The following is a 14437-nucleotide window of genomic DNA, read 5'->3' as shown; positions in this document are numbered from 1 at the left end:
TTGAACCACGGTCCCTGTGCTTTGCTTTGCTTAGCTTGTTCTAAGTAGGTGCTTTAGACCACTGAGCCATCTCACCAGCCCCAAGAAAGATTTATTAAAAACTCATTTTTTGTCAGTTTATTTTCATGTGATTTCATTCTGCATCAGTCAGAATGTTTGGCTACAGATCACAGAAGTCAGTTTGAACTGAATTATGCCAAAGCAGCATTTTTTCAAGTCCAGAGGTAGACTTCAATTAAAGGGCTTGAAGATGTCTGTCAGGGGCCAAGGAGATAGCTCAGTGACATAAGCACCTGCCTGGCAAGCACAAGGTCTTGAATTTGATACCCAGTTACTGCAGGAAAAAAGATATCTGAGGAGATGAGGTGTGTGGCTCAGTGGTACAGTGTGTATTTAACATGTGCAGGATCCTAGCTTCAATCTCCAGCATTGAAGCCTAAAGCAGAAAATGTTAGTGGGAGTGTCTCTGGGTTTTCTTTTCTTTTTCTTTTTCTTTTTCTTTTGTTTCTCTTTTCTTTTCTTTCTTTTTTTTATTACTAGGAATCAGATTCAGGACCTTGAGCTTGCCAGGAGCTATCTCCCTAGCCTCTGGTTTCTTGTTTTGTCTTATTTTCTGATTCTCAGCTTTACTCTCTTTTGGATTGCCTCTTTTTTCAAGTGACAAAAATTATTCCAGACAAAGATACTCATTAGCACTAATGAATCATGTGGCTATTCCTCAAGCTTGCGCCAGGTTCTGCCAGGGCTGGGTGCTACACCCATTGTTTGAATAGATGTGAGCGATTAGGTTCTAGGCTAAGTTGCTACAACAAAACACCCCCCAAATACAGTGTCTTGAACAAGATGGAAGTTTATCCCTGACAGAATGGTCCAAAGTTAGAGGAAGTCCAAGGAGAGTGTACCCCACAAGGTCAATGGAAGACAGGGAGCTGGTGGCTGGCTTCTCAGTGTGTGATCCCATCCCCAGTACTGGACTGCTGCTCCAGTGTGTCAGGAAGTGGGGAAAGAACACTTCTGTGTGGAAGGGGGTTAGTACCTACCACTTCTGGTCACCTTGCTGTGGCAGGGATTTTGGTGTTGAGGGGAGCTGTTTGGTGCTGGGTTGGGGATGGTATCCAGAATGTAGTTGGTGAGGACTTTCTGTGACTGCTGGCTATGCTGCCTGTCCTCAACCCTCCAGGTGTGGCTACCGAGGAGGCTACATGGAGGTGATCAACCTACACCCTGAGATCAAGGGACAGTTGGTGAAGCTGCTCTCTGTGCGTCTGTGCCCACCAGTGTCGGGTCAGGCTGCCATGGACATTGTCGTGAACCCCCCAGTGCCAGGGGAGGAGTCCTTTGAGCAGTTCCACAGGGTGAGTCTGATGCCAAGTCACAAGTGAATTCTTGCCCTGGTGATGTTGGCCCTTTGTACACATGGCCTCATGTTCGCATGGTGTGGTTCTCTGTGGGGGTGGATCTTTTTTTTTTTTTTTTCCCCTAAAGTATTTTATTTATTTATTTATTTATTTATTTATTTATTTATTTAGTGTGTGTGTGTGTATGTGTGTGTGTGTGGCCAGCTCAGCCCACCAGGGGGCGGGGCTGGCTGGCATGTGGTGCTGGGGGATTGAACCATGGTCCCTGTGTTTTGCTTAGCTTAGCTTGTTCTAAGTGGGTGCTTTAGACCACTGAGCCATCTCACCAGCCCGTGGGGGTGGATCTTGTGCCTTTCTTTCCTCTAGGGGGTGTTCATGGTCCTCCTGGTGCCTGAACCACCGTCATGAGTTGGAGTCCTAGGATATGGAAGGATATGTTTAGGAGTGGGAGGGCTGAGACTGCAAGGTGGTAGGAGACCCTGGGCAGCGGGCCTTGTGTCTGTCATTGCTCCGAGAGGAAGGGGAAGGAGGCTGTACATGGAGGTGTGGGTTTCCTTCCAGCCTAACCAGGCATCTTCCTTGCTCAGCGTGATCCACTCAAGACCCTGCCAGTTGTGTGATAGAAACCAGCGCTGCTTAATTTAAACAAAAAAGGGACACTTGGGAAGCTGGGTATGGTGGCAGGCACCTGTAGCTGCAGCTATGCAGGAGGGCGAGGTAGGAGGACCACTTGAGTCAAGAAGCTCAGGACCAGGGGCTAGGGATATAGCTCTGTGGCATACATGCCGGCCTGGTAAGCACAAGGTCCCGAGTTTAGTCTGCTGAGCTATCTGGCCAGCCCTGTTGCTGTTCTTTTAAATTGTAGTAAAATACACATAACAAAAAATTCACCATCTCTGAGTATAAGGTTAGACTTAGACGAACCTTGGCAGTAGGTATGTTCATATCATAGTGCTACCACCTCAACTTACTGAAGCTTCATCCCATCAAATAATAACTCCCTATTCTGCCCTCCCCCAGGGCAGGTACCCCAGCACCTAAGTTCTGTCTCTGTGAATGCACCCACTTTAGACACCACGTAGGGGTAGGGTTAGCGGTGTTTTTTCTGGTGACTGGCTTGTCTCGCACAGTTTCCTCCAGGTTCATTGTGCAGTGGGCAGAAGTCCTTCCACAAAGTAAGGCAACTGGTGTCATTTACTGCGCCTGTGTGGATGCGCATGCACATCCCTTTCTGACAGTGCTTCCTGAAGCCCTGAGAGGTTCTGCTCCAGCCCTGAACATTGTCCAGCTCTCAGCCACAGGCATTGACTGCTTGACCTGGGCCCTGTGGGCTACGAGTGCGGTGGACCCACTAAATGAGGCCCGTGTCTCCTTGAAGTATTCTAGGGTGTTGTACTCAAGGCCATTCAGATTGATGTGCAAAGAATTTTTTTTTTTTTCTGTTTTGTTGAATGACCATGTGGTGGTACGAGAGCAGAGCCTGCCTGTGTGTATCAGGGTGCATGGCAGTCTCCTAGGCTCTGAGTTGGTGCCTGTTTGCTGTGCTCACACATAGGCAGCTTATCCTTATGTATCGATCGAGCCACCGGCTAGAAGGAGTGTGGTCTCTGTGGCTGGAGCCAGGCTTCTTCGGGAGATGCTAACCGTTTATTTCTGTCTTCCTCAGGAGAAGGAGTCCGTCCTAGGTAATCTGGCCACAAAAGCAAAGCTGACAGAAGACCTGTTTAATGAAGTCCCAGGAATTCACTGCAACCCCCTGCAGGGTGCCATGTACGCCTTTCCTCGGATCTTCATTCCCTCCAAGGCTGTGGAAGCAGCTCAGGTCTGGGTGTCACAGGGCTGGGTTCCTCTCCCAGGGCTTCCTTGAGACAGCTGTGTCAAGGGCTGGCTCTGGCCTTAGGGAGCAGAGGTGCTAGCTCTCGGGCTTAAAGGCCTGTGGCCCTCTCAGCCAGATGCTTACTGTGAAAGAAAGGTGACAGGTCTTCCAAGGCCCAGGGCCAGTGATGTGCTGGCCATGGTGCCGGGTAATCAGCTGAGATGGGCTCTTCCTGCTACCAAGCTAGCACTGCTAGCACTGCTGCCCCAGAGAATGTTCCCCATGATGCTGGGCGGAGGGCAAAGCTGTTACCTTCCCCCTGCTTCCTAGACGTGGCCATATGCGCTACTCACCTGGAGTCTTGTTGACAGGCCAGTTGGGGTTCACTGAGTCTAGAAGAGGCTTAATTAAGACTTTGCATTTCCAGATGTTTAGATGGTGCTGTACACCTCACTGGGAGGATTGAGGGCAGAGTAGCAGTTCTCAAAGTGGTATCTTTATTCACCCGGAACCTACAAACGCTGTCACACGCTCAGAACTAGGCCCTATCCCAGACATGCGGAATTGGCACCCTGTGCTGCAGCCTGAGCATGTGGGTGTAATAGGCTCCTTGGTGATAGTTCTGCAAACCAGTGTGTGAGAAGCACTGTCGGCATGGAAGCCTGAGTGCAGCCCCCGGGCCTTGTTTTCAGAGCACCAGGTAGCTCAGCTCCGAGGCGGCCACTGACCATGCCTGCTGAGCAGCTGCTAGAAACCGGACACAGAAATGGGTGGGTGCTGCCGAGGGGGAGCAGCAGCACTGCCAGCCCTGGATGGCCCGAGATGCTGTCCGTGTCTGCTTCCCGAGCAGCTCCCGGCAGCATCTCCCTGTCCTGTGCAGGGGAGGGGCTGCTACAGGAAAGATAACCTGCCTTTCCAGTTAAGTGTGGCACCAAGTTTTTAGTGATGTGTTTATACATTACCAAGCTAGGAGTGAACCTTAAATTCTGCCCTGCTCCTGCAGGCCCACAAAATGGCTCCGGACATGTTTTACTGTATGAAGCTCCTGGAGGAGACTGGCATCTGCGTGGTGCCTGGTAGCGGCTTTGGGCAAAGGGAAGGCACCTACCACTTCAGGTATGACATCCTCTGCACACCAGCCTCCCTGGATCCCAGGCGGGCCGCAGGACTGCGAGGAGAGGAGCCTCTGTCCTCCCAAGTTGGGCTCTCCCATCTCACCTTTGTTCTCTCCTGCTACAGAGATGCACTGAGCTCCTGCCCTGCCAGTTAGGATAGCTGGGTGGGTGCCAGTGGTGTCTCTCAGAGGTCTTTTTTGGCTCTTCTGTCTGTCCCCTCTGCTTTCATCTATCATGCCACAAGGAAAGGTCCCTAGGAGTGTGTTTACTTACTTCCTACTTCTTTGTACTCCATGATAACAGCACACAGCAGGTGCTTGGCAGTTGCACCCTGCACTGTGGCCTGCTGGGAGTCCCTGGCGCTGTGTAGTGGAATCGGCTCCTCCCAAGAACCCTTTCCAGGTGCACCCTGGCCAGCCCTGGGGGGTGCGTGGCTCAGCCCGGGCTCCCCACAGAGCATGACGTGTGCAGAACAGTGGCTTCCATGTACACAGAGCATCTTTGCTTAGGTTGTGGGTACATCCCCCAGGGTACACAGTGCGTCTACTTCCCTCAGCCCAGCTCAGCTCCAGACCCACGGTCCACTCAGACCCAATGCTGAGGTTGGGGGTCAGTGTAGAGCACATTCCAAGCCAGCATCCCTGGGTCCTCTCTTTGGCACTGCAAAAGCAGCGGTGTCCTCAGGAGGCCAGTCTTCAGGGCTGGAGGGAGAGGCTAGCTAGCCATGCCCACATAGGAGCGAAAGTCTCTGGAAGGAGAGTTATGAGTGGAGGCTTTCTCCCTGTCGGGACAACTGCTGGAGAACAAAAAAACAAAAACCAAAGTCCCACCCAGCAGGAGTAAACTCTTCCTCTGTAGCTGTGGGAAGGACTGGTAGTTATGCTCTTGAAGTTCTGTGCATTAGTCCAGATGTGGCTGGCACAGGCCTTCTCGGGTAATGGGCAGCAGTGTGTGGATGAGCCTAAATGCTGTCCCTGCCTTTGCCTCTGTTTTCCACTTATGACCAGTGGTTCATACCTGCAGTCCCAGCTACTTGGGAGGCTGATGCAGGAGGATCACAGAGCCCAGGTGTTCATGGCCAGCCATGACACCAGCAAATTCCTGTTTCGAGTAAATGTATGAATATGGGTGAAAGTCGTTTATCAGTGCCAGTCACTGTCCAGGGGCTTGAGCTGTTGCAGGAAACAGGCCTGGCCCGGCCTCCACAAGCCATGGCCATTCCCAGCAGAGTGAACTGAGCAGCTGGTCTCATTGTTCCCCTTCCCTGAGCAGCCACACTGACGCTGCTCTCTTTCTGGGCAGAATGACCATCCTCCCTCCCGTGGAGAAGCTGAAGACAGTGCTCCAGAAAGTGAAGGACTTCCACATCAAGTTCCTAGAGCAGTACGCCTGAGGACGACCCCTGGGCTCCTCCTGACCCCTCCCAGCCTCCCCCAGTGACTGCCTCAGGCCCCACAAGGTCGCTGGTCATGTTCATGTCACTCTGCACAGGGGACTCCTTTCTTTGTGCCTTGATGTTGGGAGCAAATGTGAAGCCACAGTGTCTCAGCTCCAGGTTTTGCGATGCAAACACAGTAGAGGAGATGGCTCAGCAGATGTGGACAGAGCTCTCTGAATCATCTGTTGCTGCTTTTGAAAAGTTCTCTTTAGGCTTTAAACAACCAGGCTGCGTTGGATGAGGTGTCTCAGACCTGGAGAAAGAAGCAGATGTTGGGAAATGTGTGAGTGAACCACAGTGAGGACTGGAAACAGAATTTACCAACATAATCTATGAAATAAAACCCTTAGTGGTGTGAAGGTCTAGTCTTTTGAACAGTAGAGCCCAGAGTGCAGTAGGGCCTCAGGGGAAGGTCCATCACTATGGCCTGGAGAGGGGCAGCCTGGCCCTGACAAGAACAAGGCCCCCAGGCAGGACAGGATGCTCGCAGGTTCTGGTGGCACCAGAGCTGCGGCAGGGAGCAGTGTGTGTGAGCCAGGCTGTGGACATAATGCAGACTCCCCTACTGAGCATCATGGCAGGTCCTGAGGACTCAGTACCCCAAAGGCTTCAGGAATGAAGGGCTCCTCACCAGGCCTACCTTGACACTGGTTTGAGAAGTCTTGGACTTCAGGGACCCACCTCAGCTATATCCCAGTTATGTGAAGGCCTATCTATCGGTCAACCCCCTCGTGACCCAGTGGCAGCTTTCTCTCCAGGATTTGACTGAGCCATTACATATACTACTCCCTGCTGGTGGCTGCTGGACAAGGTGAGAATGAAACCTCAGCCATGAAGGGGTCCTTATGGAGTTGACCAACCAACAGCCCCGCCCCTGTAGTTCCTTGCTCTGTTTCAGACTGGCCCATTTGGAGCTCCTGGTAGACAGGCTGCAGTGCAGGAGTGAATGCAGTCAGTTTCAAAGTTTGTTGAAGTATTTTGATTTCATGCAAAGCATTCCTTTCTGCCTTCCCCCATGAGAGGCAGCCACGGGCATCTGTCCAGCCAGGAGAGTAGTGTCCCTGCATTAGCAAACCGCAGCCACTGGCCACACACCTGGCTGTCCCCTTCACCAGTAGCCCTGCCCCTCTCATCATCCGCACTCAGTAGTGGGCAGTGAGGGAAGCTGGGGCCAGCTCAGGTGTTGGGACCAGCGGTTACAAAGTGGACCCAAGGGAGCTGGAGAGAGCAGTCTGAAGGGACTCCCTGTGCTGATTTCCATGCTGGGAAATGCACGCAAACCCCACGCTGTCCTTGCTCACACTACTGTACCAGTGAGGAAAGCAGCCACGGTCTCGGATAACAAAAGGGAATGTTTGGAACTCCTTCCTCACAAAATTGAAAATGTCGTGCTTGTGCTTACTGTGGCATAAACCAGAATGTGTCCCAGAGTCGTAAGATTTCTGGCAGGAGGGTTAAATAGTACAAGCTATTATATTTTTTATATTTTTGTAACAATTGCTTTTTCATGAGGGAAGGGGGTTAGGTTAGTATTTATAGTCTTAACAAGTCCAATAATTTTTATAAGCCTCTTCAGATTATAAATAACCCCATAAAAACTTTGCAATGTTTACATGATTTTTAAAGAGATGCCATATACACTTGGTTTGCTTTAAAAATAAACTAATGATTAGGTCAGCTAGTTTGGGCAGTTAACCTAAGGTCGGAATGGCAATCATGACAGATTTGATTTTCTGCAGATTCTGCTTGATGCCTTTCCTCTTCCAGCAGCACCCAGAAAGCTGGCTCTTGGGTCTCACCTTGAGGCCAGCTGTGTGCTTTCCGCTGCTGCCCTTCTCTGCCTGTGGAGCGCAGGGAGCTCTTCACACACCTGCAGACCGCCGGGCTTGTTTTCTAATTGATTTGCACAGGCATCTCCTTGCAGAGGGACTGGAGGAGGGGGCTCTGCTGGGAATTTCTGATCAATAAATTACATTTCCCAAATGATGGTGGTATTTAATTTTTCTCATTTAAATCTGCACGATAACTTGGCATCATCGCTCTTGGCAATGTGTGTTCATGGCAGCCGCGGTCTTTCTTAGCCCTGTGAACCAGCCACCGCTTCTCAGTTTGCTTGTCTCATGGGCTCTGACCCCGTGGACCCTGCGTTGCTGGGTGCTGTGGATTTTCTGTTGTTGAGGGTTTGTCACTTGAGGTGCAGACACTTCATAAGAAGAGTCTCTGAACGATGATATTAAAGTGAATGCAGGTGGGCTTTCTGGAAATAAGCTGCCTTCATAAGGGGTGGTGGAGAGGGACAGGCAGGGAGAGAAATTGCTGTTATTTTTTTCCACTAAAATTAAATTTTTTATTAAGGAAAATTGGGAAAATACACAAAGGAAACATGAGGACTGTCTTACTTGGAAGTGTCCGGAATTTATTCAAAGTAGCTTAGTCAGGAATGTGTTGCCTTCTGTCTGGGAGGGCAGATGGCTTTACTGCTAATTCCACACTGTTCACATCCAGACCCTTGCCCAGGGCAAGTGGGAGACCCCACAGAAGGCCTCTGCCCTTCCCCAAGCCGTCCTTGGGGCCAGGACAAGGAGCTCTGCTGGGTGTGTGTGCAGACAAGAGCAGAGAGTCTTGGGAAGAAAGCAGGAAGAAGAAGCAGCACCCTGTAGAAAAGGGGTTGGAGGAGGAGCTGCAAGGACAAATCTCCTTTGCTGAGGACTTAGAGAGGGACAGAAAGGGGGTGGTGCTCTAGGGAGTCAGGCCTTGCTGGTTGCTGGTCAGCAGCTGAGGACTGCAGGTGATCTCTGCATCCTGCCCCAGAACGCTCAGACCTTGTCTGAAACTTGGCTTCATTTACTGTACAGTAAATCTGTTAGAGAAGGAAAAGACCACTGCTATTCTAGATTATTTTCAGTGTAGTGTGCTGTAGCTGCACTTGGTCCTCACAGACCTCTGCTCAGCCTGGCACTACCCTGAGGGGCGGGAAGTTTGCCTTCAGGGGCTGAGCTGCAGTGGCTGCCAGACTTTCAGTGTTTGTACTTAAGAATGTCATCTCTTGGGGCAATACTAAAATTTAAACTTTAGAATGGATCCAGTGGCGGAGCCCTTGCCTCAAGTGTACAAGGCCCCAGAGTTGGGGGGGGGGGCATAGGTAGCCCGATAAAAATATCAACCACCTCTGGTATGAATAGTGTTGACAGAATATCATTTCTGCATCTTGTACTATGAATAACTACTATGAAGACAACAATATGCGATATATTATTGTAACTGTCCTACTAACCTATTTTGAAACTGTTGCAATGCTATTTCTGAATAAAATTAATATAGAAAATAAAAAAAAAAATCAACCACCTCTTTAGAAAGGAAACATCCAGAACCCAAGATCAGAGAGGCCAGGTGCGGTGGCGCACACCTGTAATCCTAGCACTTGGGAGGCTGAGGCAGGAGAATTGTTGGGAACCAGGAAGCTAAGAAATTGATCAAATGCGTAGGTGGGAGTAGGCCTCAGTGCCTTAAGGAAACAAGCTACCTCAGTCCTGAAATAAACATCCTGTCTGGTTAAGGTCAGCTATGAGTCACTAGGCAAGCTTGTGTCCTGTGTTACTAACTGCAGAAATGTTGTGTTAGGCTTGCCTATCAGGTAAACCAGCAACTACCTAGCCCAGCTTCGTCTCATTTCTGCTGCCGTCTCTCCCTGGGTAGAACCTACAGATCCCTACAAAGAATCACTGGGAGTTGAAAGCTAGCCTGGGCAACATAGTGAGCTTAAGGCCAGTCTGAACTGCATAGTGAGACCCTATCTTTAAAAAAAAAAAAAAAATAATGATAATTGGAGCATGAAAGGTACATTACGAGAATGTTAAAAGTAAATATATACTTTATATATATTTATATACTTTATAATATATATACTTTATCAAAGTAAATATATTCATGTGGAAAAACTAAAACACAAAAATCAAAGGGAAAAACGTGATATCTGTTGTTATCCTCTAACCAGAGTTAAGTTCACCAAATTCTGGGACTGTATTCCTACTGTCCTGATTGTGTGTGTGTGTGGGGGGGGGTACTAACGTCTGCCCTGATTATTAGAACATATTAAAATGCCTGGTGACCAGAATTCCTATGAACTAATTCATCAATTCTATGGATGACCATCGTGTGGCTACTGGCACATTCAAGTAAGCATTTAGGTGTGGGCAGTTCTTGATTAAAACCAACACTACATGAAGAATATTCTTACATAAATGGAGTATTTCTCCTCACCTGTGTTTAGGGTTGCTGTGGAACTTCCAGGGGAGTGGGTGTTTCCCACAAACTCTTCCAGGGCACGGAGTGCATCCAAGAAGGTGGACATGGGCCCACCGCGGGGTGTCCAAGGGACTTGGCCCAAGGCAGCGTCTAGAGTGGGGTAGGCAGCTCTGGATCTCTGCTGTTGTCTGCGAAATGGGTTCAGCAATACCCTGTCTTGGGGTAATTGAACAAGTGTGAGTTTTGAGAGAGAGAGAGAGAGAGAGAGAGAGAGAGAGAGAGAGAGAGAGAGAGTGTTTTGAGAGACTGTGTATGTGAGTTTTGAGGGAGACCAGAATGTGTGTTTGTGTATGTGAGAGAATGAGCACATAATTTGTAGCAAGTAGCTACATTTGTTGAGCACATTCTTTCAGTATCTTTGATGGTTTTTTTAAAAAAATCTTTGATAATGTTGAAATTGAAAAATATGCCTTTGGCATGCTAGGTGTGCAAATGACATTTAGAGGCATTGAGAACAGTTTCCAATATTTCTGAACATCCTACTAACCAGGGTGCGCATGTCATTTTCTTGTCGGTGCTTCTGAAGTATGAAATGTATTGGTTTACTTATATTATCACTGTATAAAATGTGTTCTGTGCCAGGCATGGTGGCACATGCCTGTAATCCCAGCACTTGGGAGACTGAGGCAGGAGGACCACCATGAGTTTGAGGCCAGCCTGGGCTACATAGTCCAAGACGAGCCTTTTACATAGTGAGGCCCTGTCTCAAAAAAAAAAAAAAAAAAAAAAAGTACATCCTGAACTGGACCTACCTTCTAAGGTCTGGTCCTATAGACATTTGGTTTTGGTACAGGTCCACCTAGATGGGTTGGTACTATTAAGAACATGAATGACTTGTTCTGCTTGGATTTACGTGGGGTCACATCCTCCCCCAAAGACTTTTGTGACCTTTATGGTTAATATTAGCTGCTGTTTGTCATTTCTAAATTAAAACTTTAAAATACCATTAACCTCCCTCCTTCCCTCTCTCCCTTTCATCCTTTCTCCCTTTCTTCCTTCTTGCATACTGGAAATTGAGCCTAGGGCATTGTATCACTGAGCTATATCCCAGGCCCCTCTTTAAATTTTTTTATTTTGAGTTAAGGTCTCACTCAGTTACACAGACTGGCTTTGAACCTGATTCTCCTGCCTCGGCCTCTAGAATTCCTGGCAGGTACCATCTCAATCAGGTTAATATTTAAGACACCACTCAAGGAAACAGTGTATAAATTGATTCTTATCATGCATGATAGAAAACCAAACCTGAGAAATACAGAACATGGTAAATAAAGTCTACACTTCAGTCTTCCCATGCAGCTATGTGTGGTCACACCTCCAAGGAGACATAAATCGGAGTGTCAGTGTCGTATGGCACTGCTGGGACTTTGCTTGAGAAAAGTCTGCCCTGGGCCCCTTCTTTCCTTGCCTTTCTTCTACCTGATTCTTGGGCTGTGGCCACAGAGGTGACATCTTAACTATGGGGTGCAGGTGGATCCATGCTTGCCCTCAGGAAAGCAGTACAGGATTCAGCTATTGTTATTATCACACGCTACTCCTAATGACAGGGTCTTCTGGGCTTTAGAAACATTTGCCTAGAATTGCGTTTAGTTGTCTTTCTTTGTGTGAGTCCTAACATGCTCCTTGGTAAGGTTCTGTTTGGACCCTGTCTCCCTAAGAGCTGTGTCTTAAAGGCTGGGTCTCCAGTGAGGCGCTTGGTGTGGGATCTTGGAAAGTAGGTCACCTTGTGAGAGTCCCTAGGACCCTGGAGGATGCCCTTGCGGCCACCAGCCTTGTTCTGTTTCCCTGATCATGACCTCATTGGTTTTCAACCCACAAGCTTGTGAGACAGCCCTTTCTCTTTAGAAGTTGATTAGCTCAGATTTTTTTGTTACAGCAACAGAAAGCTAGTATGTAAGGGATCTTAAAGTGTTGTCAACATTCAGATGTCTTCCATTCACTCAGCAGACAGCCATGCACCAGGCTGTTGCTGGGTGGGGGCTGCACAGAACGGTGTGGAGACATCCTGCACCGCCTGCCCTGTAGATAGCTGAGACTGGAGCAACTCAGCCCCAGACAGGACATGCTTGCTCTGCACCACAGCCACCTGCCAGGTGGGGCACAAGCCTGTGTTTCCAGTCCTGTGAGAGGCTGAGGCAGGACGATCCGAAGTTCAGAGCTAGCCTAAGCAACTCAGTGACTTACCAAGACCTTGTCTTGAAATATAAGACGTAAGAAGGGGAACGGGGAGGGGGGGTGCGGGAGGGGGAGTCTCAGTATGAAGACTCTGGGTTCAATCCCCAGGGAAACAAAACAAAACAAAAAATTCTAGAAATCAAGAAACACTGGTATTGATGAAAAGACAATGAAATAGAATAGCTGGACATGGTAGCACACACCTGTAATCACAGCACTCAGGATGCTGAGGCAGGAGGATTGCCATGAGGCCAGCTTGAGCTACATAGCCCTATCTCAAAAAAGAAAAAGCCAAATACAGATCATACATGGGGTGTGTGTGTGTGTGTGTGTGTGTGTGTGTGTGTGTGTTTTAATTTTATTTGTGTGTGTGTGTGTGGCCAGCTCAGCCCACCAGGGGGCAGGGCTGGCTGGCATGTGGTGCTGGGGGATTGAACCACAGTCCCTGTGCTTTGCTAAGCTTGTTCTAAGTAGGTGCTTTAGACCACAGAGCCATCTCACCAGCCCCTGTGTGTGTGTTTTCTGATACAGGGTCTCACATATAGCCTAGCCTGGCCTCCAACTCAGAATCCGGCCACAGCCTCCGAAGTCCCGGGATTACATGTGTGCTCATACTGACAACACACTTTCTGACAAATATGCTGAATTAATGCAGTGGGAAAGGAGAGTCTTTTGTTACGTGGTGCTGTGATACCCGGGTATCTATATAGTGGAAAACAACCTCAGTGTCTAATAAAGAATGCAAAATTTTAGATCAAAAATTTAAGAGCTAAAACTCTTAAATTTAGTAAAGGTGCTAAAAGAAAACATAAGATCCTTGCAAATCTTTTTTTTTTAATTTTATTTATTTGTGTGTGTGTGTGTGTGTGGCCAGCTCAGCCCACCAGGGGGCGGGGCTGGCTGGCATGTGGTGCTGGGGATTGAACTGTGGTCCCTGTGCTTTGCTAAGCTTGTTCTAAGTAGGTGCTTTAGACCACTAAGCCATCTCACCAGCCCTTGCAAATCTTAAGTAGGTAAATATTTTTCAGGAAAAAAAAGACATGAGTCATACAAGAAAAAAAAAGAACTAGTCCATCAAAATTAAGAATTTCCATGTTTGCTTTGACAGCACATGCACAAAATTAAGAATTTCTGATTTTTAATGGGCACCAAGAAATGAAAAAAGACAAGCCACAAAACATAAATTTGACAAAATGTTTATATCAAATATAAAGATATAATCTCTTCAACACTTCAATAACAAAAACAATTTTTTTGAAATAGAGGAACAACAGGAACAGGCACTCCACAAAAAACATATATAATAAGTACTTGGAAAAATACTCAACATCAGTCACTGGAAGGGAAAAAAGCTAATTAAAAACATTAGGAAGGATGCAGGAGGGGAGGATGGGAAAACAATCAAGATATATTATGTGCAAACTGATTTGTCTCTAGAATGAGAAGCATGTTTCAAGTGGTATTGAAAGCAGCGCTGATGGATATATAATGATAAAACATGTTATTAATATGCTAATGACTGCCCATTTAATGAGAAAAGTAATTTATGGATGGATATTCTGAAGGGCGACTGCTCTAGTGTTTTCAAATGGCTAAAATGAATAGAAAGCATACTGCAGATTAGTCCTGATTACATGTTTGTTAAATTCCACAACTAGATTAAAAGTTTATTAAAAAAATATATATTCACGTACAAAATCACTATGATGAATGTGATCTTTTTTTTTTTTTTTTTTTGCGCAACCATGGATTGAACTCAGACACTTGGGCTTGCCAGGCAAGCGCTTATTCTACTGAGCCATCTCCCCGGCGATGAATGTGATCTTTATACCAAAGTGTACCCATAAAATCAGAAGTAGTAAACCATAAAAAAAAAAAAAAAGAAAAGAAAAGAAAAAGAGAAGGCATCAAGTAAGTGTGGGTCCATGATTCCAAGTACTCTGGAGGCTGAAGCGTGAGGATTGAAATTTGAGGCCAGCGGTGGCAATGTAGCCAGATGTGTGTCAAAAAATAAGAGGCTGGGCAGGGTGTGGCACAAGCCTGTATTCCCAGCACTCAGGAGTCTGAGGCAGCAGGATTGCTGGATTACATAAAAAGACCCCAAAAATAAATATCATACTTCCATATGGAAGTACAGCTCTGTGGCAGCCCACTGCCTATCAAGTGAGGCTCTGGTTTGATTTCCATTGCTACCACCACCACCACCACAATAACAAAACACTAAGATACCACT

General features: G+C 47.5%; 1 protein-coding gene across 1 annotated transcript in view; it reads left to right on the top strand.

Annotated features, from left to right (window-relative positions):
• Gpt2 (glutamic--pyruvic transaminase 2) overlaps window positions 1-7713 on the top strand; it is a 38170-nt gene extending 30457 nt beyond the window's left edge. Inside the window, exons 8-11 of the mRNA XM_004629196.2 lie at window positions 1181-1355; window positions 3025-3180; window positions 4178-4290; window positions 5592-7713. Coding sequence (XP_004629253.1) covers window positions 1181-1355; window positions 3025-3180; window positions 4178-4290; window positions 5592-5682 — 535 coding nt within the window. The 3' untranslated portion in view covers window positions 5683-7713. The remainder of the gene's footprint in view (window positions 1-1180; window positions 1356-3024; window positions 3181-4177; window positions 4291-5591) is intronic.
• The last annotated feature ends 6724 nt before the right edge of the window (window positions 7714-14437 follow it).

Source organism: Octodon degus, unplaced genomic scaffold, assembly GCF_000260255.1.
Source record: "Octodon degus isolate 3935 unplaced genomic scaffold, OctDeg1.0 scaffold00028, whole genome shotgun sequence".
Taxonomy (NCBI): Eukaryota; Metazoa; Chordata; class Mammalia; order Rodentia; family Octodontidae; genus Octodon; species Octodon degus.
The sequence above is the reverse complement of the archived record's forward strand: the minus strand, read 5'-3'. Positions and strand labels throughout refer to the sequence as shown.